At 39.1% G+C, this 24,767-nt stretch overlaps 1 protein-coding gene across 1 annotated transcript in view; it reads right to left on the bottom strand.

Annotated features, from left to right (window-relative positions):
• nck2a (NCK adaptor protein 2a) overlaps positions 1–24,767 on the bottom strand; it is a 34,837-nt gene that overhangs the window by 4,725 nt on the left and 5,345 nt on the right. Inside the window, exon 2 of the mRNA XM_008434751.1 lies at positions 5,895–6,136. Coding sequence (XP_008432973.1) covers positions 5,895–6,120 — 226 coding nt within the window. The 5' untranslated portion in view covers positions 6,121–6,136. The remainder of the gene's footprint in view (positions 1–5,894; positions 6,137–24,767) is intronic.

Genomic DNA, 24,767 nt, shown 5'->3' with positions numbered 1-24,767 from the left:
TGTTTAAGCTTTCCTTTTTCTGGAAAGAAGCAATGAGTTGAGAACTGACTGCCCTGCATTCAAGACGACAAGCAGGACATTTGTGGACATTTTTGTTGTGAAAATGTTTCGATGAGCTGCTGCTAAAAACGCAGGCAGAAAATCAACATCATCGTTCAGAACTTCTCCTTCTGTTCCCTGATTGGCCTAGTTCTACCGGAGGGAATCCAAACGAATGGGAGAAAAAGATTTAACTGAGTGGAGTTGTATTGAACCTTGGGGCTTGATTAGCAAACTAATCCGCAGGAAAGAATATTATGAAATGAAGATGCAGGTGAATTGAAGACTGTACTTGTATGCGTCAAGTCAACTATATCTTCAAAAACTGATCAAATGTAGTTTTTATTGTAAAGCACAATAAAGCTGAGTGTATGTGTTAATGCCATTTCAGTTACTTTTAATGCTGTAGTTTGCATGTTGTCCCCGTTCATGTGTGGGTTCTCTCTGGGTACTCCAGCTTCCTCCCACAGTTCAGAAACATGAATGCTGGTTAATTGGTTGTTTGTCCTGTGATGCCCTGCGATGTACTGGCAACCTGTCCAGGGTGTACCCCAACTTTACCCTAATAATCTGGAGATTGGCACCAGCTCCCTTGTGATCCAGCAAGGACAAGCAAATTGACTGGAAATCAGTATTGCCCAATATTAAAATATCTGCAAAGATTTCTGGGTCAAAAGAAACTCCTGATCAGGAGATCCTTCACATTCAATATGAGGAAGACTTTGTTCTTGTAAGAACTTTTGTTTGATGATCAATTAGAAGAAAACAGAGAAACTGCTGAGGCTTTTGCGGCAAGATGTCCTGCTCTGGGCAACACACGGCGCCTCCCCACCCCCAACTCCTACAGAACAAAACTAGGGCTTTTCTCTGCTTAGCATTCAGCTGACATCATCTACACACCACATACACCTCCATATAAACCCAAAGGTTGAAAATAGATGGAGCACAGAGGGAATGAAAAGTGGAGCAGGCACCATGGGCTTAATAATGACAGGCACATCCAGGATCAAAGTCAGACCCTGTCTTACCTGCCTCCGACTCCGCCATTCATGTTCTTTCAAAGACGAGTCTTTAAACATGTTTGAACACTTCAGTGGGACTCAAACATCCCTTTTTTTTAAAAACTTGACTGAACATAAACTGAGGAGGTCTCCTCTTCTTCCTCACATGGATGTTAAAACAGTAATTACACACAGCGCGGCTGTCGGCATTTAAACCATTTACTTGACGGCTGAAGCTGGTGTCAGTGGAAGCTGGTGTTTGCTGCTAATGACTGAAGAGAGAGAAATTTTGACAGCTCCTCTCCCAGACTCTGCCGCAGAAATGTCACTGCCGAACAGAGCATTTACTTTGTTTGAAAATTGCAGGGTTCACGTAGAGTAGCATGAAACTTGTTGGCAGAGAGAGAAAGGGAGAGAGAGGAGTGTAGTGGAGAAAGACAGGGGGTCTCTTGGCAGCTGTTCCTCACACACGCTGGAGACCAAACACATCAGAGGCCACAGCTGACAAAAATGCAAAGGAGGAGGATGAGGTAGGAATAGAAAGCAGTGCGTGTTTGCGTACGGCGCTGTGTAGCCCACAAATCTGATATTTATGAGTGAGGAGAAAGCCTGACATCTGGGACAACTTGAGAAGGTCAAGGAAAGAAAAACTAAATGAAACGACCAGGGTAATGCGATTGAGGGATGCTTCACGTCTCCCTCTGAGCCTAGCAAAAAAACACCTGTATCTCCACACACACACCTCTCCCCTACACTCATTTCCACTTCAAGGCACCGGCCTGCCTGTTAGAGCGGCGGCGTGACATCCTCTCCGAGCCTTCATCTACCTCTTCATCTTGTGAAAGGAGATGCGATTTTTTAAACCCAGAGGGCTTCAACTCTTGGGGGAAGTGAGCTGATGAAAGGCTCAAAGTTGCAGCATATTGCTTCACTCTTCTGCTTCCACTGAAAGGCAGCGGGGAAGTAACTGTATTAAGCGGGTCCTTGCAAAATTGCACCACCCACCAAACACATGTGTCCACAATCAAAAAAGCCAACAGGACCCTGTAATAAAGTGTTAGTTCTAAAACAGCGGGTGATAAGGTTTAAGAGCTTTGTGAGAGTGAATCACAGGTGAGATATGTGGTCTTTTAAATAGCCCCTCCAACAGTGCGGCTCTGCTTTTAATTGAAGGGCCATGAGGTCTTAATGCCCCATTGTGTGTAAAGTCGGTGAGGCCGTCAAAAGGCTTGCCGAGTAAAACAGAAAATAAAAGAGGGAAAAACTACAAGGAGTGTTGGAAAACCCAAGCGAGGCCATGTTTTGGTTTAATATATTCTCTCAAACTTGAACTTTGGACAAAAAATGTCAAATCTATCAAGTTAAAATGTTGGATGCTAATGACCAAAAATGACTCAACCCATCATGTCTCACCAAGTTTTGATTAGATGTCATCACTAAGGGTGTGCACACTTAAACGTAACCCGTTAATGGCATCTTTTTACAGTTTGCTTGTTTTTTTTTTTGTTGGTTGAATCATATTGGGTTATTTCCACAATACGGGTGAAAAAAGCTTTGAAAAGGTCTTACTTTGTTGTGTTTGTTGTACAAACACAACAACACATACATAATCACATAGTCAGGCTTACCTTCTGTGTATTACAAGCCTGGCGGGCCACCAGGCTTTACTTGGGCCCCCACCAGGCTAAGCATTACTTATTTATTTTAGTGTTTGTAAATGTTTGCAATTTTCAAGATTTTATAGTCAGTATTCAAGCATTAATCTTCCAATAACACATAATTATCAAGTGATATTTTCGAATTTCCTGTCAACTCTAAACATTTATTAACTCAAAAACATGACAGACCGCTGAATGAATGACTGACCTAGCGCCCCAACCACCAGGCTTAGAGCTTCCTGGGGGAAACCCCATATAGTGGTTTGACCTTTAACTAAAACTGTACTCTTTAAAAACTCAGATAGGCAGAAATTTAATGTTCTCTTTAGTTTTACAGGTGAGTATTGACCCAGTTCCAGCAACTAGTAAGGTCTTTGCTTATTTCCTTTACACAACGATGTTTTTTTATTTCCAAGGGGAAGAAAGTGGGGCACCGAGCAGCAGGCAGCCATTTATAGTTAAGAGTCAGTTCAGATGGATGCTGATGATACAACTGCTCTAAAAACCAGCATACATGAAGCTGCAGAGAACAGAAAAGAGAGGGTATCAAAAGGCTCACTGAAGAGGATTAAAACAATGAGGGGGGGGGGGGGGGGAAGTCATCAAACTCTCAACCAATCAACTTGTCCGCTGAAGTGTGTGCGTAGTTTCCATTATCACCTGACCCTCACCTATTGCTCATCGCCTCATCGTGAAAGTGTTCTCGCCTATTGGATTTTCGGAGGCTTTTAACAGGAAAGAGCTGCAGGCAGGAAGGATGCTGCCCAGACTGGGATGGAACGGGGCCATAATGTTGTAGTCGATATATAACTCAGTCAGAGAACGGGGGGGTGATCCATCATTCCGATACAACCATTAGTTGCCTGATTTGTCCTGCAGGATAACTACTGATAAGAGAAAAGCAGAGGTGGCCAAGAGAGGAGCTGATGAAAATGGCGCTGGAGCGGAGGACAGAGGGAGGAGGGCTTCATCTCCGCGCCCTGTGACCTTTGGTTAAGGTGACCGACTGCAGAAGGCTGTGTCAGGGCGGCGGGCATGCAGCTGCAGCTCCCCTTCCCCCGAGGGTCTGGATCCACAGAGCTGGGAGAGGTGAATACATTAAAGCTGACCTCGATCCACCTCTCTCAGTCACCTCCGACTACAGCTGCCTTTAGAAACCACAAGTTTATTGCTTGTTTTACATTTAAACTGCTTTCCACCAGACATTTCCATTTCCTGCCCAGGTTCCTGTTCCCAACCGTTCTGATAGCAGAGCAGGTATCCCATAGCGAAGCTGTCAAAACAAATTGCTACCCAATAGTAGATCAAAAGAGCAAGTTTTTATATTTTGCTCCCTTGACTTGAGCATCAAAGATAAAAAAAAATTTTAAAAACCCAAGTGCTGCCATTTAATTTGTGGAGGATGTTTGCTGGGGGTGACATCTGTGGCATTTGTTCACTTCAGAGAGAAAACATCTGAGTGGGTGTTAAAGAGCGCCATTGTCCCAAACCATTTCATGCCTACATTTCCATATTCAAAAACTTGTAAAAATGAATTGGGGCACAACCTACCTAAAGGCCAGAGAATTCTTTCTCCCACAAGACGTCAAAATAAACCAAACTTTTCGTTCGACTTTAGAGACTAAAGAAGTCAACAGTTGGATGCAAAACCATGCAACCAGAGGGCCCGTTGTCCCATAAAATATCACAACACACCAATCAGGATTCTTGCCAAATTGAAATTTCTCATATTATTCATAAAGCATGTATGCAAAAGTTCATGATTTTACTGCGGATATTTTTATGTCAGACGTTATACCATCATAACCCAGAGAGACATTTTTGCCCTCAGTCCATTTGATGAAACTCATTTGGAGCTGCAGATGTTACCGGACGCTTTAACAACAGAACTAATAATTTTGGATAAATATCTACTTTGTTGTCAATTTTAAAGACAGAGAATTTTATTTCTGTTTTAGGTGTTTTTAAATTAAAACCTAACTTTTATTTTATACTAGAATGGGATGTTAACATTTGTGGAAAAAGATGAGAAAGAAAAGCAGCTTCCAACTTGATGATCCAATTAATTTATTCCATTAAAAAACTGAAAAACCAGTCAAACTTACAATTGTTAGATCTATTTACACAAACATTAGTCGTTTCTTTATCATATAAAGGGCCGTTGTAGAAGATTCAAAGAGCCACGGATGGACAAACGGATGGGTTGTCAGATGATTATCGGTGGAAAGACAAAGGGATTGATGGATTATGGACAAAAAAATAGATGGACAGATTGATGAATGAACAGATGAATGATCGATGGATACAACTTTGAATCAGTAGGATTGGGAATAAATATATATAAAAAAACACTGCTCAGTGACAGCTTTTCAGGCCACTAATGCACTGCACACCTGTAAGCTCTGCTTTCAAGCAAATAATACAGACCTACTGAATGTTGACCTAAAATGTTCAGCGCGTTCCGTTTTTTCTTTCAACAGCACCATAAATCACCATTTCCCAAAGCCTCAGGTGTTTCTTTTTTCTGGGCAACAATATTGGGTTTGTTCGTTGTTTCATTATACTCCTTAGATTCAAAGGTTTTAGACATGACATAATAATGGGATGGAAAATTCTTCCTTTGATACAAATAATTGGTGTCTTCTTTGTGCCTGAATGACAAAGTCAAGGAAAATTTATTGTATAAACGAGAAGTCTCTTTGAATAATCTGTCATCTGTCGTTGCTTTCATTGCAAGTCAGTAGAAGTAGGGCTTCTATTTTCCTCTTACTTAATCGGAGAAAAGTAGAGATTTCCTTTCACGTACGCTACACACACTATTTTCACCCCCTTTAGCTGAAAGCTATACCCACACAGAGGGACTAATATATTCAAGTCATGGCTGGGGACACTGAGCGACAGAGTGCTGACAGCTGAGAGCAATGGCCGACTCAACAGGCTCCCTGGAGAGCCTGGTGACAGCTTCCAGCCAAGACAGAAACACAGTGAGAAAATTGTTTTACTCTAAGAAAATCCAGACTAAAAAAAAACCAAACAAAAAAACTAACTCACAGAGCACGGAAATATCTCATCTTATTCAATGTGGGACACAGATTTACTGCTTTTGATGAAAAGCCTCTCAACACGTTAGTAGTGATAATTCGTGCACTCGGGGGACTTTATTCTCCGCCGCAGCCGGGAGCTGGAAGCCTCTTACCCAGGGTGTCTTTGATGTTCTTCACCAGAGAGCCTTTCTTCAGGCTGTTCTTGCGCTCCACGTAGTTCGACGGCACGTAGCCCGTCTGGTTGGCGGTGTTGCGGACGCGCCACCACGTCTTCGAGTCGTCGAGGAGGTAGAGGCGCTCGTTTTTACGGATGTCAAGTTCCTGGTCCTGCTGGGCTATGTAGTCCCACTTGGCTACAACAATCACCTCCTCTGTCATCTTTCATGGAGTCCTCCTGGGGAGAAGGAGGAGGAGTCACAAATCAACGACAAATGTAAGATGCCGAGCGATTTGTACATTTGAACACCATCCGACTTTTTCTCATGACAGAAAAACAAAAGCTGATAACGGGCTTTAGACCGAGTTGATATTTAATCAGCTATAAATGACTGTATTTAAATGGCAGCTCCTCCAAAGGATTTGCCATGTTTATATTGTACAGTAGTCTGAACGGACAAATTAAATATTTGGAATTTAGGGAACTTTTTTCAGCTTTATCAATGAGGCATCCCTCATTCAAACACAGAAGGGAGTTTTCTTCCTAGTATATATTGGGATTTTATTAACTAAATGAACACAAAGTAGTGCATATTTCCAATATGGGAGGAAGTAGATTCATGGTTGTCAAAAGAATTTTACAAATGAAAAAAAAAAAAACCCTAAAAAGTCCATCTTCAGACTTCACCCTATAAGTCCATCTGAATGTAATTTAATCTCAATATAGAGTTGGTCTGCATGAAACATGGTGGTGGCAGCATCATCCTGTGGCCACACTCTTTAGATTGGCAACTAATGATTATTTTAGTAATCGATCATTCTTACGATTGGTTGGATAAAAAAATTGGCAAAATCTGCAGATTTTTTTGTTTAACCACTTAAGCCTTTATTATACAAAACTACAAATATATTAAAAGATCCAAACAAATAAATTGTTTTAAAAAAATAAAGAAAGAAAAACACATTGCCTAAAATGCATTTCTTCCATGCTTTATTTGCAGTAAAAACAATACTTCCACATCAACATGACAATAGCTCAGCGCTCTCAGCTTACTTAATACAGTTTCAAGCTAATCTCTATGTTTTGGATTAACTGATAAATAACTGGATAGCAAAAGGTGCTATCCTGTTAAGTAGGAGTTTTAAAAAAAACAGATTTTGAACCAGGTGAAGCTAAAAGTTAGCCACTTGAGTTGTTTTTGGTAGAACATATTTACAAACAAAAAAGGTTTGTCATCTTAAAAGCAAAATGTACATTTTTTGTACAGTTTAGGCTTAATTATGTCTTTTTTCAGTCTGCTATACTCAAGTTAATTACAAAATCAGTTGGTAATTATTTCAATAATCGACTCATCACAATCTTTTCAGTCTGACGTTGATCTACTACCAAGGCTGGTGGCTGTAACGTGACTAAATGAGGAAGGGTTTAAAGGGTGTGAATACTTTATCGCTGTGAGCTGTGTTTGCGAAGCTCAACGCTGCTGTCACAAGTAAGAAGTCATTAAAAAATGATCCACACTCATCCCCGAGTAGAATTGCTAAAGTGCTTATCCCTGCTCACGCTGGGTATTAGTCCGGATAAACCCAGGAAAGGTTTCCAGTATACTACATAACCAAGATAAATGTTCATGGTAATATTTTGAGCATGAACTGGCATTAAAGCCTTTAATTCCTTAAATGGAAATTATGGCAGCATTTCATATACATCCAACAGAGAAGCCCAGTCATGTCAGAAGATACCAGGTAACACCGTTAGCTGAAAGCATGAAGTTTAACGGCAGAAACTGCAGCTCTACAGACATCGAAGCTTCTACAAAAGGTTTATTTTGGCAGAAAGCAGCACAAGCACACCAAATAAATCAATTTATGTGCTTTCGCTTGCGCACAAATACACAAACACACCTTGCCTGTTGGGGGTTTCGTTTTTTTTATTTTTTTTTAGACAGTGCAGTGAGCGATTACACGCTCTATTTCACCAGGCTTTGAGTAAGGTCATTTGACATGGGTCAACTAGACCACCTTCCTGTTCAGGAGCTGTAGTCTTGAATCTGTGCGTGTGTGAGTAACGTCTGCTCTGGGATAACCTCACATAATAAATACAACCTCGCGGTATGAAAACAACCTGATCGACCCGGTTTATATTTAGCTCACCTTCGAGGTGTGAGAATAAATGCAAGAACAATGAAAGTTAACTGTCTCCACATTGATTTAATTACTTGCAACAAATTGGTGAATACTCGGTACAACAAACAGCCACTTTGTCAATGTTCTGCCACTGAAGATAAACTGTAAAATTAATAAATGTGTGATCAGAGCAATAAATGAAAACCTAATCTCGAGCAAGATTATGATTAGCAATTGAGACGTCAGGACGTAGCTGCGAACAACCTTTGCACAAGAGTTAAAAATAGTCTTCCACATAAAAGGGAATAATAGATATCCATCGAGTTTTTTCCACCATGTTGAAATGATCAGTCATTAACTGATTCAAACGGAAACCCCTGCAGTGGTTAAAATGGAAAACAACATTGATTTGAGTGCATAGAGAATCATGTGGGTGAGATTACCCCATTCTTATTTAGCGTATGTGAACAATAGATAGTTTTACACAGTCTAGACAGGGGGAAAAATGCATATTAGCCTGCAGCACAGATGCAAGAAGAATGTTTGCTTAATTATTTACATTTTACTCTTCAGTGAAAAAAAAAAAAACGGGTAAAAGCTACTCTGAAGAAAGATGACTCACGCTAAGAGTTGCTTAAATTAGACGTTATAGAAAGATTCCATTAGTGGAGGAACGATTTATATCTTCTGCGTAGATTACTTATTAATCCATGCTAATAGCGGCAGTGGAAAATGGTGCCCTCTTTGCTCAACCGCAGACATTTATCTCAGTTTCACTTAGGCCACAAGCGCAGAGTCAGAGATGACTGGGAACATTCCTGCTGCTATGGTCCCGACCAGTAGGTTGTGTCACTGCAGGAGAATGCCTAATGGCTGCCCTACAGCCGCTCATGTGCAACAGTTTGCACAGAAAATGTGCCTCTGCTTGCCGTCACTAAAAGCTGTCAAACTGGCTCTCGCCTCGCAGGCCGGGACAGGGATGGCTGAGAGGAGGAGGAGAGTTGTGTAACACTGAGGAGTGTGTGCCAAGTTCGATACAAGTTAAACAGCTCTAGTTTTCAAGATGTGTGACTTTTTTTGTTGTTGTTTTTTTACTGCAGCAACAAAGGCAGCGGAAGAATTGAGGTTAAGCTGGTTAGGTTGACGTTTAAGGAGGGGACAAAAGCAACAGCTGGGAATCTTTAGAATCGGGGAGGAAAGTGGATCAGAAGGACGGATTTATCACAAGATGAGGGATGGTGACGTCAGCTCTTCCAGGAGACAGGAGGTGTGTGAATGTACTTGGGTCTCTGTGCCTCAGCCAGCAGTAGCTGGGTTAGACTGGATTACAACTTTCTGTCAGTTTTACAGTGTCTATTCCTCCTTTAGATGCATTCATGAAATCTGAGAACCACTTCATTGTTACAGTGCCTAGTATTCGCACAGTCGTTTAACACCTGCAACCACAATTTTTTTTTAAACTTTGATTCTGTTATATACTAGCAAAAGTACTGCACTACTCCAAAGTGCAAGGAATTCTTTTTAATGAGAAATTTCAAAAGCATTTCCTGCATTTGTAGTTAGCCCCTTTCTGCTGCATTTACAGATGTAGAAGTCCTGATAATGAATACTTTTTGATAGTGTAATCAGGTTTGATCAAAAGATTTAACCTAAATCAACACCAAACTTGTGAGAAGAAGGCAGCAAACAAGACTAACAGGACATTTTCTCTCAAAAAACGGTTTTAATTTTTTTCCTTTCACTTCACCTTGTTCTTATTTTTAAGCAGCTATTTGGCATGAAACACTAAACCGCTACTGCATAAGTTACAGTAGCAACAGATTGTTGCTAGGTAACCGAAGAGTGAGTGAGTTAGCTGATGCCACCAACCTAGCTTAGCTGGCTGGCTGTGAGAGGTTGAGCAGCTAAAGTCTGTCATCTGCCTACATTCCCCAGAATCCTGTGCATTTCTGGATCAGAGTTCAGTGAAATTATTGAATATTCTGTTGGATGCATTATCTATTGATAATACCTCATGTGTCTATCACAATATATTTTTGATTTTATTGCACAGTCTCACATTTTAGCGCCTACTATTTTAGTATATTTACAGTGTACATATTGTGTACTGATGGTTTATTTTTCTATGGGGTTTATCATTTTCAGTGAATACTATATCAATGTATTATAAGCCTGGCGGCACACCAGGCTTTACTTGTCTCTCCACCAGACTAAGTCATTTGTTTGTTTAAAATAAGGTTTTTAATACTAGTAACAGTGACAGTAAAGACGGATTAAGCTAGGTTTATAGAGGCACCAATTGCGCCTTCCCTGCACCTGCCTGTTAACCTCTCATGCTATTATTTTGAAATTATGACGCCTGCGTGTCCACCTCCAAATTTTTGTAACGTTTTACATTTTTTAACACACAAACACGGTGGACTGCCCTAGCGCCTCTACCACTGGGCTGAGCAGATCTTCTGGGGTAAACCATGCTATTTGCATGTGGCAAACTCTTGGATCCTACTAACACATCCTGTTTCACTCCAGTTTTCAATATGAAGCACTGAAAATCTACTTTTTTGCCTGTTGAGACATGAATAAAATACACATAAAACTTTCAATGCTTTCTACCATTCTGCCATTTTTTAGTGGCTTAATATTTTGTTTCTTAGCGTGATTTCTCACCATGATGATGTCAGAAAGTTACCTTTCTTTAGCTGTGATATCAATTTCTACATCTTTGACAACCTTGCTTGCTATCTGCTACTCTAAATTATGAACACTCAGCAATCAACCACATGAGAGAGCTCCTTCTCACTTCCTGATCCACTCCCATTAAGGCAGTCAGAAATCCATCTACGGCAACCCAAGAGCAGTGAAAAACCGATCTGGTTATGTTAAAAATAACATCCATTTTATATGACTTAATTTGCTTCCTTTTAAGGGCCGTGTAATTACTGGTTGACAAAAAAGGCGGTAAAGAAAAACGTCTTGCTCACCGGATGCTAACCAACAAATTTGGATGAAGTGGGTTAAAATAAATAAATAAATAAAGGGAGGATTTACAGCTCAAACTCCTCATGACCCCCTGTTCCTCTACAAAGCGATGTTAAGAGAGAAAGATGAGCAACAGACTGCTGAGCTGGGGTTCAACAACACTTCACAGCTCCCCTCGCTGACGGGGGAGCGTTCAGAGGCTCTTTCAACACTTCACAAAAGAAGAGGAAGAGAGAAAATAAAAGAGGATCATAAAAAAGAGGGAATGTTTAAAGTGGAAAAAAAAAATGTTGGCAGAATTTTCTGTGTTTGGCATTTAGGTCAAAGGCTGCCAAATTTCAACCAATGAGAGATTATTTCCACCACCCCCCTATCCACGCTACAGTGTTTGCAGTAGCTGCCTCTCACAGGAAGGAGGCGGACTGCTTTACTCCCCATTGGCAATCGCTGTCGGAAACATTTAGAGCGAACCGAACGCGCTGAAACAGGAGGAAGCCAAATTTGATGTAAGAGCCACCCCGGACATGGCTTTTTGTGATTTAAAAAGCTCTAATGCTCGTCCTCACAAGATGATTCATCTCCGACAACAAAACCAGACCGAGGCAGAGTTGGATATCTTTCACATGCACTTAGGGATGAAGATGTTATCCTCATGTTTGCTGCCTGCTGCTATATTTCCTCGCACTTTGTGAGGAAAAAAACCATAGAACCGGAGCGTACACCTCAAAAGGTTTTCTGTCTGTAACATTTACACATTAGCAGCACTTTTTTTTTTTCTTCAAAAGCTCCTGAAACAGAGGGTGTGGTGTAAGAAGAGTACATCTGCCTCCCCATGATATGGTTGTTTCTTCAGTCTCAGAGGACAAAAATAGGTGCTGTGCACATGAATGCCATCATATTAATAAAAAATAAATAAAAAGCTCAAACCACAACAGGACGACATCAAAAGCATTTCTCGCAGTTAGATGGAAATAGGACAAGAGTGGGAAGAGTCAGACCACAAAAACTGAGCCGAGCCTGGTCACAGAGGAGGCTTCTTCAGATTCAGCTATTCAAAGAGGGGGAAAAAAAACTAGCTTCCTGGAAAAGTCAGGCATTTTTCAAAGTTTTTACAGCAAATCCAGACCAAACCCAATGAAATTATATTATATATATATATATATATATATATAAAAAATGAGTATTTCAGAAAGAAGCTCTGTCCTTCAGTAGGATTAGAAATTGTGAAATACAGAAACAAAAAATTCCTCTATCAACACAACTCAGCCCAGAACTGTGATCCTTTGGCTTAAATTCCCCTACATGCTCACAGTTACGCAGGGAAAACATGAAGCTTAGAGATTTGTAAAATTGTCTGACAATTTGGTACATCGCAACTGCAAAGGAGTGGATGTAATATCTGATAGGATGTCATATTTCAAATGCCGTAGATGCAAATCCTGCAAGTCAATAATATATTTGGGCTTCCCCTGCCCTCAATGTCCACACTTGGTATATTTTTAGCGACTGAGATGAAAACATCCACAAAGAGTGGAAACTCAGAGGGGGAAAAACTTCAAATGAATCCAACATGTCAGGATTCATTAAAGCCTGTCAGTGAGTATGATGAGGAAATCAAATTAACTAGCAGCAATTTGAACACTTCTAAAGTTCACTTCATACAATGCAACTTTTATTTACATAAGAGTTTCAGTAACCAGGAATCATGATTCTTAAGTTCTGTTAATATCATGTATGTAATAGTTATCATTAGTAACTCATCTCAGAGTTGTGCTGATTTACCAACAACAAATAGTGATGGTTCCTCAGCTCTAAATGAGAGAATAATTACATAAAGTTCTCTTTAGGTCAGGAGTCTTGGCCCCTGATTGGATTTTGTCTCAAATACACACCGACTTAAAGAAAAATGTCCTAAAAAGCTTAAAACAAAAAAAAAAGAAAAAAGTGTCATTTCCATGTTTCCATACTTTCAATGAGAGCAATTCCACTTTCATTTCCTGTCATCACTTCAGTCTGTCTCCCAAGAGGAGAAATTCAGATTCTTCAGTCGGTCTCAATGGGGGGAAAAAATAGACGGTTCATTTTTCAGCTGCACAGTTGTTCCCTCATGAATTTCAGATTTATCCCTTCACCCTTCAATTCTAGATGGCTCCTTTCTGAAGAACAAAATCTCAGCCACACAAAGGCAAATGGGAGCTATAGAGCACAAGGTGCAGAGGAAAGGGGAAAAGAATGAGCCAGACAGTACCGGCAACTGATTAATCTATCACCAACAGAACGATCACTTCCCATTTTTCAATTACCTGCATCGCCTGCCAGATACGTCATCATCCGATTAAACGAAAACGCTGACCTTTCTGGAGCGAGTTAAACATAAAGGGTTTCTGGATAATGATGGTAGATTATTGATGCAAAATAACGCATTCTAATTCAAGAAACAATGATTTCTCAAAATGGAAATGCGGTCCCCCTTGGGGCTGCTTTTGTGACCAATGAATGTTTTGGTATGTAACAAAAGAAAAAGTCAGATAATGTTTAAAATGGATCTAAAAGGTCAATTTATACACCTATGGCAGCCACTAAACCACTCACTGCTAATGGAACCAGTAAATCACCCAGTTTACTACCCAGAAAGATTGGTGTGATTTGGATATAATTGAGCACATGCAGACCAGGGATTAGTATGCAAATGGTTTGATTTGCAAGGAGCTTTCTCGTCTAGAACTGAGACAACAATAAGTGTGTGCATCATCGGTTGTGATGTGTGTTGCAGGTAGTTCCTGGAGCTTCTGACAGTCTGTCAAGGCAGTGAATGAGGATGCTTCACTCGTGCGTTAGAAACAGAGTTTGACAGGAGGCGCTTTGTGGGTTTGAATGAGACCAGTTCAAGAGCAGGGCATAAAGATGTCAAAGAACGGCGATACAAATGTCACCGACGCATAACGTGTCACCTGTGGTGTGAAGAGCGTGTCCCTCGTGTCGGACAGAAACCGACATTACTGCAGCCTGTAGTGGATCACTCAACTCCTGATGCCGTCGCTTATGTGCTCTGGTGCAGTTTAGAGGCGGCTCAGCTTCTTGCTAGTCAAATCATTTACATGCCCATCACCGGTCTTCATGCAGTCCAAATTACATTTAAATCAGATCATTCCCTCTGGGTGTCTATGCTCAAAATTTTTATGAAGCCTTTTATAAGATTCAAAGTTGTACCCACAGGGTTGCGCCCCACTAGTGTTTGCCTTAAGTTTTTTTTTATATATTATTTTTCAGAACCTCCAAAACTTGGGCTGCAGTATATCTGAAAAAAACTCAACTGGAAAACTTTTACTTAATATTGCAAATTATGATATTGATTAAAAAATAACCCAAATTTCAAATGACTATTTTTCCCAACATTACCAATTTCTTCAGTAGCTTTAGGATCCAAGACACAAAATATATACATATACTACTACGCCCAAAGGCAGCTAAGGTCTATCCATCTGGTCAAAAATGTATCAGCAGACACAGTGTGAATGCACAATTACATCCTCCCTAATAGTTTGATTTGAAATACAAGTATATTCTTAGCATGCAGAGGGTGAATTCACAACACTTGAAATAAGATATTAAGCCAAATATTTAAATCAGGCAGTTCTTGGCCTTTTTCAGCACTAATATTGTGATGAACAGTGCAATCTGATATAGTGCAGCTCTATTTAAACCATGTATTTCCGTTTTACTGTAAATACACTTAAATATACCAATTAGAACAACTATGATGCATTAGTACAGACTATAAATATATAATCACAGAATATGGATAAAAACATTTCAAATAGCATGGATTTCAATTGTATAACATTTTGGAATATGTTTTAGAAACTAATAGTAGGCTGATGCTTACTAGGTTAGTAAATGTCATCTACCAATGATGGCAAAAAAAACAACAGAAAAACCTACAGAGTAAAACTAGATTTGCTCCATCACCAGTAATACTGTAGTCATTATAGCATAGTTATGTTAAAAATAAAAAAATCAAGCAGAGATACTTACTTACCAAGAAGAAATGTGGCCAACTGCATCGTTTTTTAATCCTTTTAGCAAATGTAGCTTCATCTAAAAAGCTGCTGTGATGTTTATCCTTGTTTTATTTTGGGCTCTGCCTAATTCTTGCCTTTTAGGTTTGCCCGTCATCCTGCATCTTATTTTGTTTACCTGTCTTTTTTTTTTTTTTTTTTTGCAGGTACAAGTTAAAAAATTAGCAGTTATGCAATAACTTTATCACTTCTCTGCCATTAGCCCATCTGCAGCACCCCAGTATCTTCAGCCTGAAAGACTACTGAGCGCTGTTCAGGAGAAGGGTGTGAGCAGCGCATCCGTGAGCTTGATTGACAGCACTATAACCCTCCCCCTGGTTCTGATTGTTTTTTTCTGAACAAGAGCAATGTATTATTGCAAGTGGCAGTAGGACCATAGGGAGAAGTCAGGGGAGCTTGATTTTGTTCAGACTATCTCTCATATTCTACTGTCAGAACTTACCAAGATTTTAAAAAATATGAAAAAAATATTTTCCAAAAAGTTACATACTGCAGCTTTAATCTCTTATTTCACTCATTAGTACAGAACTACATAAGTGTATAGTGTCCCAATTTTTAATAATTCCTTCCAGCAATGCACAACACTTTACTCTCCAGTATGATTGGATTCAAATTATGCAAGATTCTGTTTTGATTAACATCTTAATTTACAAATAGAATGACGCTGCATGCAAATTTGATTCAATTTTCCACTACTCTGATTATATTAAAAGTTGATAAAAAGCCTTAGAGCTCAGAGACCTCAATAATTCCCAGTTTTTGTTCTTGTTTATAGGCCTAAATACAAGTTAAAAACTTGGGATGCTTTCTCTACCGTTAATATTAGGTTTGGCTCCTTCCTCAGTATCACAGTGTTTGTTCCAGCTGCACAACTCCCTGCACTCTAAATACATAATGTGACACTTCTACAGAGCAGCATGTTCTCAGGAAATGAAATAGCCTAATTCTCTGTACACAACCTTTTTCTATCTTGCAGACATGGTGAACAAAAGGTTTTTTGTGTCTTTTTAAAATTTATTTTAAGCAGTAATGTGGTGCATCTTGTAGGACAAAAGTAGAAAAGCGCAACTGCATAGTTTCAACAAACTGCTGATTTACTTGCTTACTTGCAAACAAAACGTCTCTCCATTTCTTTGTCAGAAGCAAAAATTAAAAAGAAAAACAGAATCTTTGTGCTGATCGCTGGTGAAAAATAAAACCAGAAAAAGTTCAATGACAAAGGCAATATGAGAAGCAGTGACCCAGTTGCACCTAATCTAACCACATTAGCGGAACAATCTGGGGAAAATTTGGAGAAAGGAAAAGCAAAGAAAGCGTCCTTACGAAGACGTAACCTCATGGTGAAATGAAGGCAAGGCAATAACGCGCATTTACATACATCCGTCAGATTTCCTACAAGCAACCAATTTTTTCTGTTAATGAGGTAACATGGGAGATGAACCAGGTCAGCCATTTTGGAAGAATGCATAATCAGTACGAATTCCTTACTTGTAGCTAAAGAGATCAATAAGAAGGATCACAACTGCTGAAAATAACGTAATTTTATAAACCTAACGGGTGAATAGATTTAGTTAAGTGCTACCTATTCTCAACAGACTGATGCAAAAATTTAAGTTAACCAACTATGAAGCAAGAAAACAATCCAGAAATTCTCCTTTAAATTTCTTATCTCCTTTTTTTGGGTAACACAAACCACAACTGACTAAAAATGTGGCTTGAGATTTACCTTCTCTTGCACCCTCTGCTCCAGTGACTCTCTCCCTTCTCCTCCCTCAGCTATAAACCTGAATTATTCCCTTTGATCAGATTTTACCTTCAGGCTCCCAGGAGAGAACAACCCAACGTTTTAATAAAAATGCATGAGGCGCAGTGTGATGTGATGCAGACCTGTTGGGCACAAATATAGAGATTACACAAACTGCCGTGTGAATATTTTTGTATCCGACAACACTAATACGCAATAATTATCCGCCTTTTAAGGTTAGACACTTGTGTTGCACCTCTGCTGGGACCGAGATTTAAAGCAAAGTGGTCTCAGCGTTAACAGCATTTGCATTAATCCCATTAGCGCTCCTGGAAAGCGAACCGTGGGACAATAAAAACAAAACGACTGGGATGAATCTCGTCAGTTTTTTGCATGAAGACAGTGACTGGGTCTTGAGTTTTCAGCCTTTGGAGAATTTAAACCTTAGACTTTAATCTGGTAATTTCCTGGTCTCAGCGGGGCAATAAAGTTAGAGTTAGCCTTGTGCGTTTCATTAAAATGACGTTAAACCTCACAGTAAGCACCACCATGCGCATAAATAACCAAGTGGTTTTTAAATAAGTTGACAGTGTAATTCATTAAGACTTGTCAATAGATTTATTGAGCAGCTGAAGGAGATTTGACTGAAAGATTTAGATCATGTACACACAGCAATTACAAACTCAAAATGAGCAAATTACTGGCAATATGAGGGGTGGAAGACAAAGCAGCAGTCAATGAAAACACTGTGTCTCCAGAATTATCTTTGGTAATGACAATTATAGAAAAAAAAAAGTGAATTCAACTCATTTTCAAAGAGTTTTTGAAAATTATTTTTTCATCTGAACTTAATTTTTCATGAATGAAATGTTCCATGACTGACTGGAGAGAAAAACAATCTATATTTAACCAAGTTTTCTGATACACATGGGAACCTTCTCTGAGGGAATTTGAGCAGGGAGTTTTTGCTCCTCGTGTTTATTTGCCTTTGATGCACAACCTAATTTTGATCCGCGAGGCACATGAGATGCTCTCAAAACTATGGCGGAAACATAGCAGCACGTAAAGCCTACATTCTGTTTAAGTAAATGCATAGATGGTGTGTATTTACTTACCCACAATGCCTTAAAATGCTTAACGTAATCAGGAAGTTTTCAGATAAGAGTAAAAACAAGGGAGAACTTGCTTCACTGCAAAAATTACAAAAATCAGACTACCAGCTAATGATTTTTATACCTAAAGGAAGTTTCCTTTTTAGGGTGTTTATCAGCCAAAAGTGATAGCATTTTAGTAGCAAATTATATCTGCAATCAAAGCAACAAACTGATCAGAGATTAGCTTTTTTTTTAACTACATTCAGTAAAATAGATTATAAAATGTTATAGGCTGAAATCAGCAGGTCAGACGTTGAAGTGGAAATCTGTATTGGCCGTGAAAAGCCTCATCCGTACATTTCTAACCACAATTACAGTCAAATTAAAAGAAAACTCACCAAGTCAAATGCAGGATGAATAATCTCATCATTATTTCCTAACACCATGAAACTTACAAAGAAATGTAACCAATGTGACAATAACTGAGACAGTATTGCTTATATAAAATTAATATTCCAGAGACCTTTTGAACATTTTCTATTTCCAAATTAAGACTGTACCTCAAGTAAAAACAAGATCTTGAAACCGCCGTGATTTTCATAAATATTGATTTTTCCTACAGCCTTTATTTATATCATCAATTGTCCTGCCATCCCCATTAATGCTGTCTCCTCTCTGTCCACCCCTCTGACTGATGATTCAATCCATTTAAGCCATCCTGCTCCCAAGATGGTTTCTGCACTGCTGGGTTCCATTGCTTGACATTTCCCACTGCTGGCTACAGTGAGCTGCTCTGGCCTGAACACACAAAGGCATTCCTGCTTCCGTGACATGCAGATGATATCACTCCTTCAACATAAAACCGCGAAGCGCCAGAGTCAGCAAATGTCTGCCGGCAGCTCGCTGTAAACTGCCAAGGTCACGTTCAAACAGATGTAGTTCTGCCAAGCTAAACCTGCATGAAAAGGGTAAACAGATGCTTTGTAGCAAGTGCATATAAGAGTGAGAGAGAGCAAGGAGCGGACGCTTACAAGCCAAACACAGAGCATGCAAACGTGAATCCTCAGGAGAATCGTGTGGCATTCTGAGCTGTACACCTTATAAATAAAGCAGGACTCACTTCACCTGCAGCCATGTGGATGCGTGTCTGAGTGTACGCCTGTTGAGGGAAATATAAGAATGCACAAATGGATTAGACAAGGCCTATCACGTTGCTCTCTCCAGCAATTGAATCAACTTCCAAGCACGCAGCAGCAGCACCATGTCACACGGTAATATCTAGTAGTATAGCTTGAATAAATCTAGAGGAGAAATGTCTAAAATGATGAAAACGGTCTAGATGGTTCCCAGAACTCTATGTGACAATGGGTTAAATTATGTGCATTTACAGGTACTTCCATTCTCTCTGGAACACCGTCTAAACACAGAACGCTAAACTAAGCTAATCACCACAAAACATTTACAATTCAGACTTGGTTAACTTCCCAAACAGAGTTTCATGGCTTATTGTAGCGACGGAGCCAAACTGATCAAATATCCGTAGCAAAGCCAACACTAATATCCTTCTTTTTCTATTGGATTTTGTCTAGACATTTAAACCATCACTTAAATAAAAGTTAGAGATTTATGTGTTAAAATGTCAAATTAAATACATAGACTGGACACATTGCTAGTAGTTCAACTACCATATATATATATATATATATATATATATATATATATATATATATATACACACACACACACACACTGATGGTATATTTAGTCAACCCTCATCACTGAACTAAATATTTCTTTTTAAATGTTGGCAGACAAATTGAACATTTTAAAAACCAGGGAGGACTATTTAATTTATTTTAATCAATTCAATTTATTTAATCTAGAACATGGAGAAGTTGATGTTACTGAGTGCTAAACTGCTAAATTATGAAATGGTTTTGTGAAACTATATGTTCTGCTCATAATTACTGAGGGTTTGCTGCAGAAACCTTGTTATGTAAGGATTCTTGAGACTAATTTACCAATATTTACAGCCCAATATAGCTTAGGAGTTGACAGCACCAACCTTTTATGAACTACTTTTATGTTCTGAAGTGCATCATGTTGACCATTCTGCCAGTCTGTCCTTACTCTTAGCAGTTTCTTAACACCTTTAACACCTCTTCAAGACAATTTTGATAGGCATGAAATGGTCATTTTGAAACTTATTATGCAATTACCAATCCAGTGAATACTGAAAGAACTGAAATTATGGGTAAATAACGTAGCAGTTTTGCTGCAGTGTGTGCTTTTTAGATTTACAGACCGCACAGCAAAGAGCCCTTCAAGATTTTACGACATGCAGAATTTCCATAATGGGATGAATAAGGTGTAAAACGAGAATTCACGATCGCAAGAAACGAACAACCTGGTAGGTCAGAGTTCTTTGCTGACAAAGGAGCAACTATCAGTTTGCTGGTTGCTGTTGTGTCTTGTCTCATCTATTTTGCAATTCCTGCAGCTTTGTTTGGCCTTGCAGTGGAAGCGGTGGGGTTGGTGGCAGGTTTACACTGGAGTCAAATTCCATTCACACTCCCTCACTTAATTCATGCCTCAGCACAGGCACTGGCTATTTGTATATACCTGCTTTCATTTTTTTTTTTTTTCTGTGTATAGTCTGGACACTTCCCATAAATGCAAGGATTTGTCCATAATCTTTTAAGGCAACACTTTATTGTTGAGCCGAGTTAAATGTAATCTAGGAGCACAATGTATAAAGGAGTCAAGATATATTAAAGACAAAAATCACAACCGAAGCAGATTTCTGGTTGGAAGTTTGTTAAACTTTATCTGTAGCCCGAGTCTCTGAAACCGGCTGTACTAAATAACTAGACTGTCAGACAAAACCTTAAAAATCAGCCAAGCCCTTTGGAAAAATGTTGATGTTTTTATTCCAGAAAACTCTCTAAAATGAAGATTAACACATCTACACTGCGACTTCTGTGAACTCACCCAATTCCTGGCGATGCTGTGCCAGAAGTTATTATCTTGGCTACTTCATCATCATATCATAGCAATACCTGAAGTAAAGCTTAGAAATCCAATCATATATAGCGAGCTGCATTTTTTAATTAACTGGTCGTTAGCTAAAATTCTCATTTTTTTGTCAATTACAAAAAACACACAACTGCGAACAGGCCCACCTGTTGCGGATGCGGCCTTAATCAGATGGAGCTTCCCCTGCAGCTGGAGCAGGCACATCCACTCAGAGAGAAACTGGATTATTGTTTTACCGGTTACCAACAGAGGAGATATCAAAATGAATGTGGCTGATGAATCTCAATTTAATGCCTTCCTCTTGTACTTGTTCCCCCATTTGCAAACATAAGCACAAGAAGGATGAAAGTCCTTATACCTCTTGTTCTTGGGCTAGAATAAAAGCACCAGAGGAAAAATAAAATGTTGCAAAGAACAGAGATTTTACGAGTCACAACTACATGGAAGGAAGTAACTTTTACCAATCATAAACAAGACTTCCTCTTATGATTGGTAATTTCATTAGCGGATAGCATCCCAGTCTTTTCATCCATCATTCTCAACCAATGACAGAAAATGAGCAGCACCTTAAAATATTAACAATACCTTAGTATATTTTGCAAACTCAGACTTCCCTAATACATTGTAAGCATTTTTAAACTGAAGTGGTTGCATTGCGCAGGTCAATAAAGCTGTTGCACCTTAAACATTGCTTTAAAGTCCTGACCATCTAACAATGCTTTTGTTGCAGCTTTTAATGAACAAAAAAAGAATGTGAAATCTAGGTTCAGTTAAGCAAAATATCTATAACAATATTACAGAAAGTATATAAAATCATGATTATGATCACTATTATGCAGCTCTACCTCATCGGTAAAGAATAAATCATCTGACTAGACAAAACAATGAACTTAATGAAGTTTTTTGTGATTATTTTCATGTTTTCTTAATGTATTTTTCCACATTTATTAGTGTTGTCGATGCCTTCTGCGGCATCCACAAGAATGACCCAAGTTCATCAAYGAGGCTGAACCACAGATGGATTKATGCTACGTGGGCTGGGATGCTCTGGAGGGAAACTTGGATCGTTCTGCGAACTACAGATAAGCAAAGCTCATGTTGTGGAGTTTGAGATAACATGATGCGTGTCTGCGTGCTGTCAGCTTGTGCATTAGTACAGCCAAAGAGGGGTTGGGGGGCGGACGTCCACTTAATTAAATCAATTAGAGCGTGAAGGGCCCGTCAAAGCCTCTGCCGAGAACAACAGAATCGAACGAACTCTGAAACAAAAGCTGAACTCCCTTTATGAGTCAGACAAGCTGCAACATTTTCCTCTGAACCTTTTTAGACAATGCAAACCCAGACTGATGCGATCACAACCATCCATCTACCAACAAATGAAAAAACGGTCTGGTTCACATAAAGAACTAACATTATACTCTGCTTTAAAAAAATTCATCCATTCACCAACATTGTTCACATTTTTTTGCTCTCTTTCCTTGTTGGTCAGTTTTAGTAACGAGTTAAAGTAGTGAGCTTTTGTCCCAATTTTAAAATTCCCTTTTGCGACCTGCTAGATTTCACTCTCATCACGTCCCTCCTAATGGCTCAAGTGGTAATTTTCTTCCATGCAAGACAATCCCCATACACATTAAAGGAAAGAGTGGGGGGACTGTTACAATTTAACGAGCAGCTCTCCGCATGTTTATGAATTTATGCTCACTTTCTCTCGAGTACAGAGAAGATGAAGTTACGATATGCAAGACGATCTTCCAGAAAGCCTCGAACGGTTCACGGCCTCCCTCGTCTAGAGACGCATTCCAACAAGTAAAGAAGAAAAATGAGAATTTTCCTCAAAATAGGAGTTTAATTTCACAGCACTCTGGAAAACTGCTGCACATTAATTCGTCGCTGGCTGGTTTCATCGTTCCCGTTCTGATTCGCATTTGGTGAGACGTGGTTATGGCCAGAGAAAGGGTGAAACTCATCAACTCAAATGACTGCTTCAAGTGGTTCTTCAAGTCAAAAAAGTATTGATTTAAAACAGGAAGACGAAGCAGCCTTGGAGAATAGCGTGATGTGACTCACAGTTGTTGCTGGTCTGAGAAAACCCTCACATGACAGCCGCGTATATTCCCACATATTATATCCCACGGATCCCCGAAGATGAAAGTAATTCCAGGAAGAGAACGTTCTCCTTTTCCATCCAGTGGATCTACACAGCAGATGTTTTTCCTCTCCCTGATGATTGCTTTGCATTAGGGGCATCTACTTCTTTTTTTTCTACCGAATTACCGCCGGGAGCAACAAAGCCTGCAGACTTTCCCTATTCTCCAGCAAACACACAGGAACGTTGGCCTTCAAACCAGTCAATGGAAAAATTAGTTGTTTTAGTCTTTCGCCAGTTTCTGCTACTTTAGTGATCCCCTTCGATGCCATCTTGGGTCTTATCATACACCACTAAACAGCATTTTGGTTTCTGTGGAAAACTGGGCTTCTATCATATTTACTAACAAACTTACCACTCCTCCCAGTTTCCTGCCCTTTCTTGCCATCCCAACCAATGCCAAGGATTAGGCAGGTTGCCCACTGGTGAACAGGGACAGTGAGGGCGACAGACTGAAACCAGTTGTCTGGCATTAATTGGGAATTCAAGTCTGAGTGTTGGCGAAAGCAGATAATGACTGAGATGAATGTTAAAAACAAGAGAAAAAAAGAGTAGTAAGTACAGATGAAAGAAGCATGTCTGAATGAGATCCAAATTTAAACGAGTTCAACAAAATGCCTTTTTAAGAAAAAAACAAATCAATGGTTTTAGCATACATAAAATGTACTTTAGATAGTCAAAACAAAAAACATAATTTCACAAATGGATGTAGATCAAACATCCTGTCATCAGATGATCCCAGCATAGCTTTGGCTTGCTTTAATAATAATTTTTGGAATACTAATATGTTTAATTAGCCTATTATCTGTTAATATCATAATTGATTCAGCTGTTTCACTACACGCAGCTTCAATATGAATTATCATCTGGTGCTCAGTGTTGCGCAAGTTCACTAAGCACAACAACAGTTCACACAGTTAACCTGAGTCAATATGTTGTTTACCGTCGGAAAGGTTTTAGCTGTGTTCAAAGTCCCAAAATAAACAATATGGCATTCATCTACATTTTAGTATACAAAGTATACCGTCACCTCGTACCTCATCCACTACAACAGATTCTGCAGTCTGTGTTAATTTCCACGATATTCACATTTAATACATCTTAATTTCAGGATGCTCATCTGGAAATTATTGCAATAGTAATGTTGAAATAACAGATTTGCAATAAAACTGCAATTTAATGATGCTTCTTTCATGAATATAGGCACCATGTGGGAGCACCTACTGCAGGGAAACTCCAAAATCCAGAAAATTTGAATGAATTTTCTGGATTCATTCAAATGGTTGCTAATGAATTTGTCATTAGCAACCAAAAGTAAATTTTACATATTTGGGATACAAAAGGACACAAATGTTGCACTGCACATGGTTATTTGAAAACAAATATACAGAAAAGGTTTGTTTTTTTACATCTATATGTCCAATCATACAATAAAGCATTTCATTTTCAAAAACTCTGCTTTTTTTTTCATAAAAAAGTTTAAAAAAAATAATAATAATAATAAAAAAAGATTTTCCATTTCTTTACTATGTCTGGATACTACGGGTTTAATCATGAATCAAGCTTACAAACTGAAACAATAAACCGTAGGTCTCAAAGTCCAGTACTCAGGAGCCACTTACCAGCAATTTTTTTTGTTTCCTGCTCAAAAACATCTGAATCAAAGT

Source organism: Poecilia reticulata, linkage group LG2 (genome assembly GCF_000633615.1).
Source record: "Poecilia reticulata strain Guanapo linkage group LG2, Guppy_female_1.0+MT, whole genome shotgun sequence".
NCBI lineage: Eukaryota > Metazoa > Chordata > Actinopteri > Cyprinodontiformes > Poeciliidae > Poecilia > Poecilia reticulata.
The sequence above is the reverse complement of the archived record's forward strand: the minus strand, read 5'-3'. Positions and strand labels throughout refer to the sequence as shown.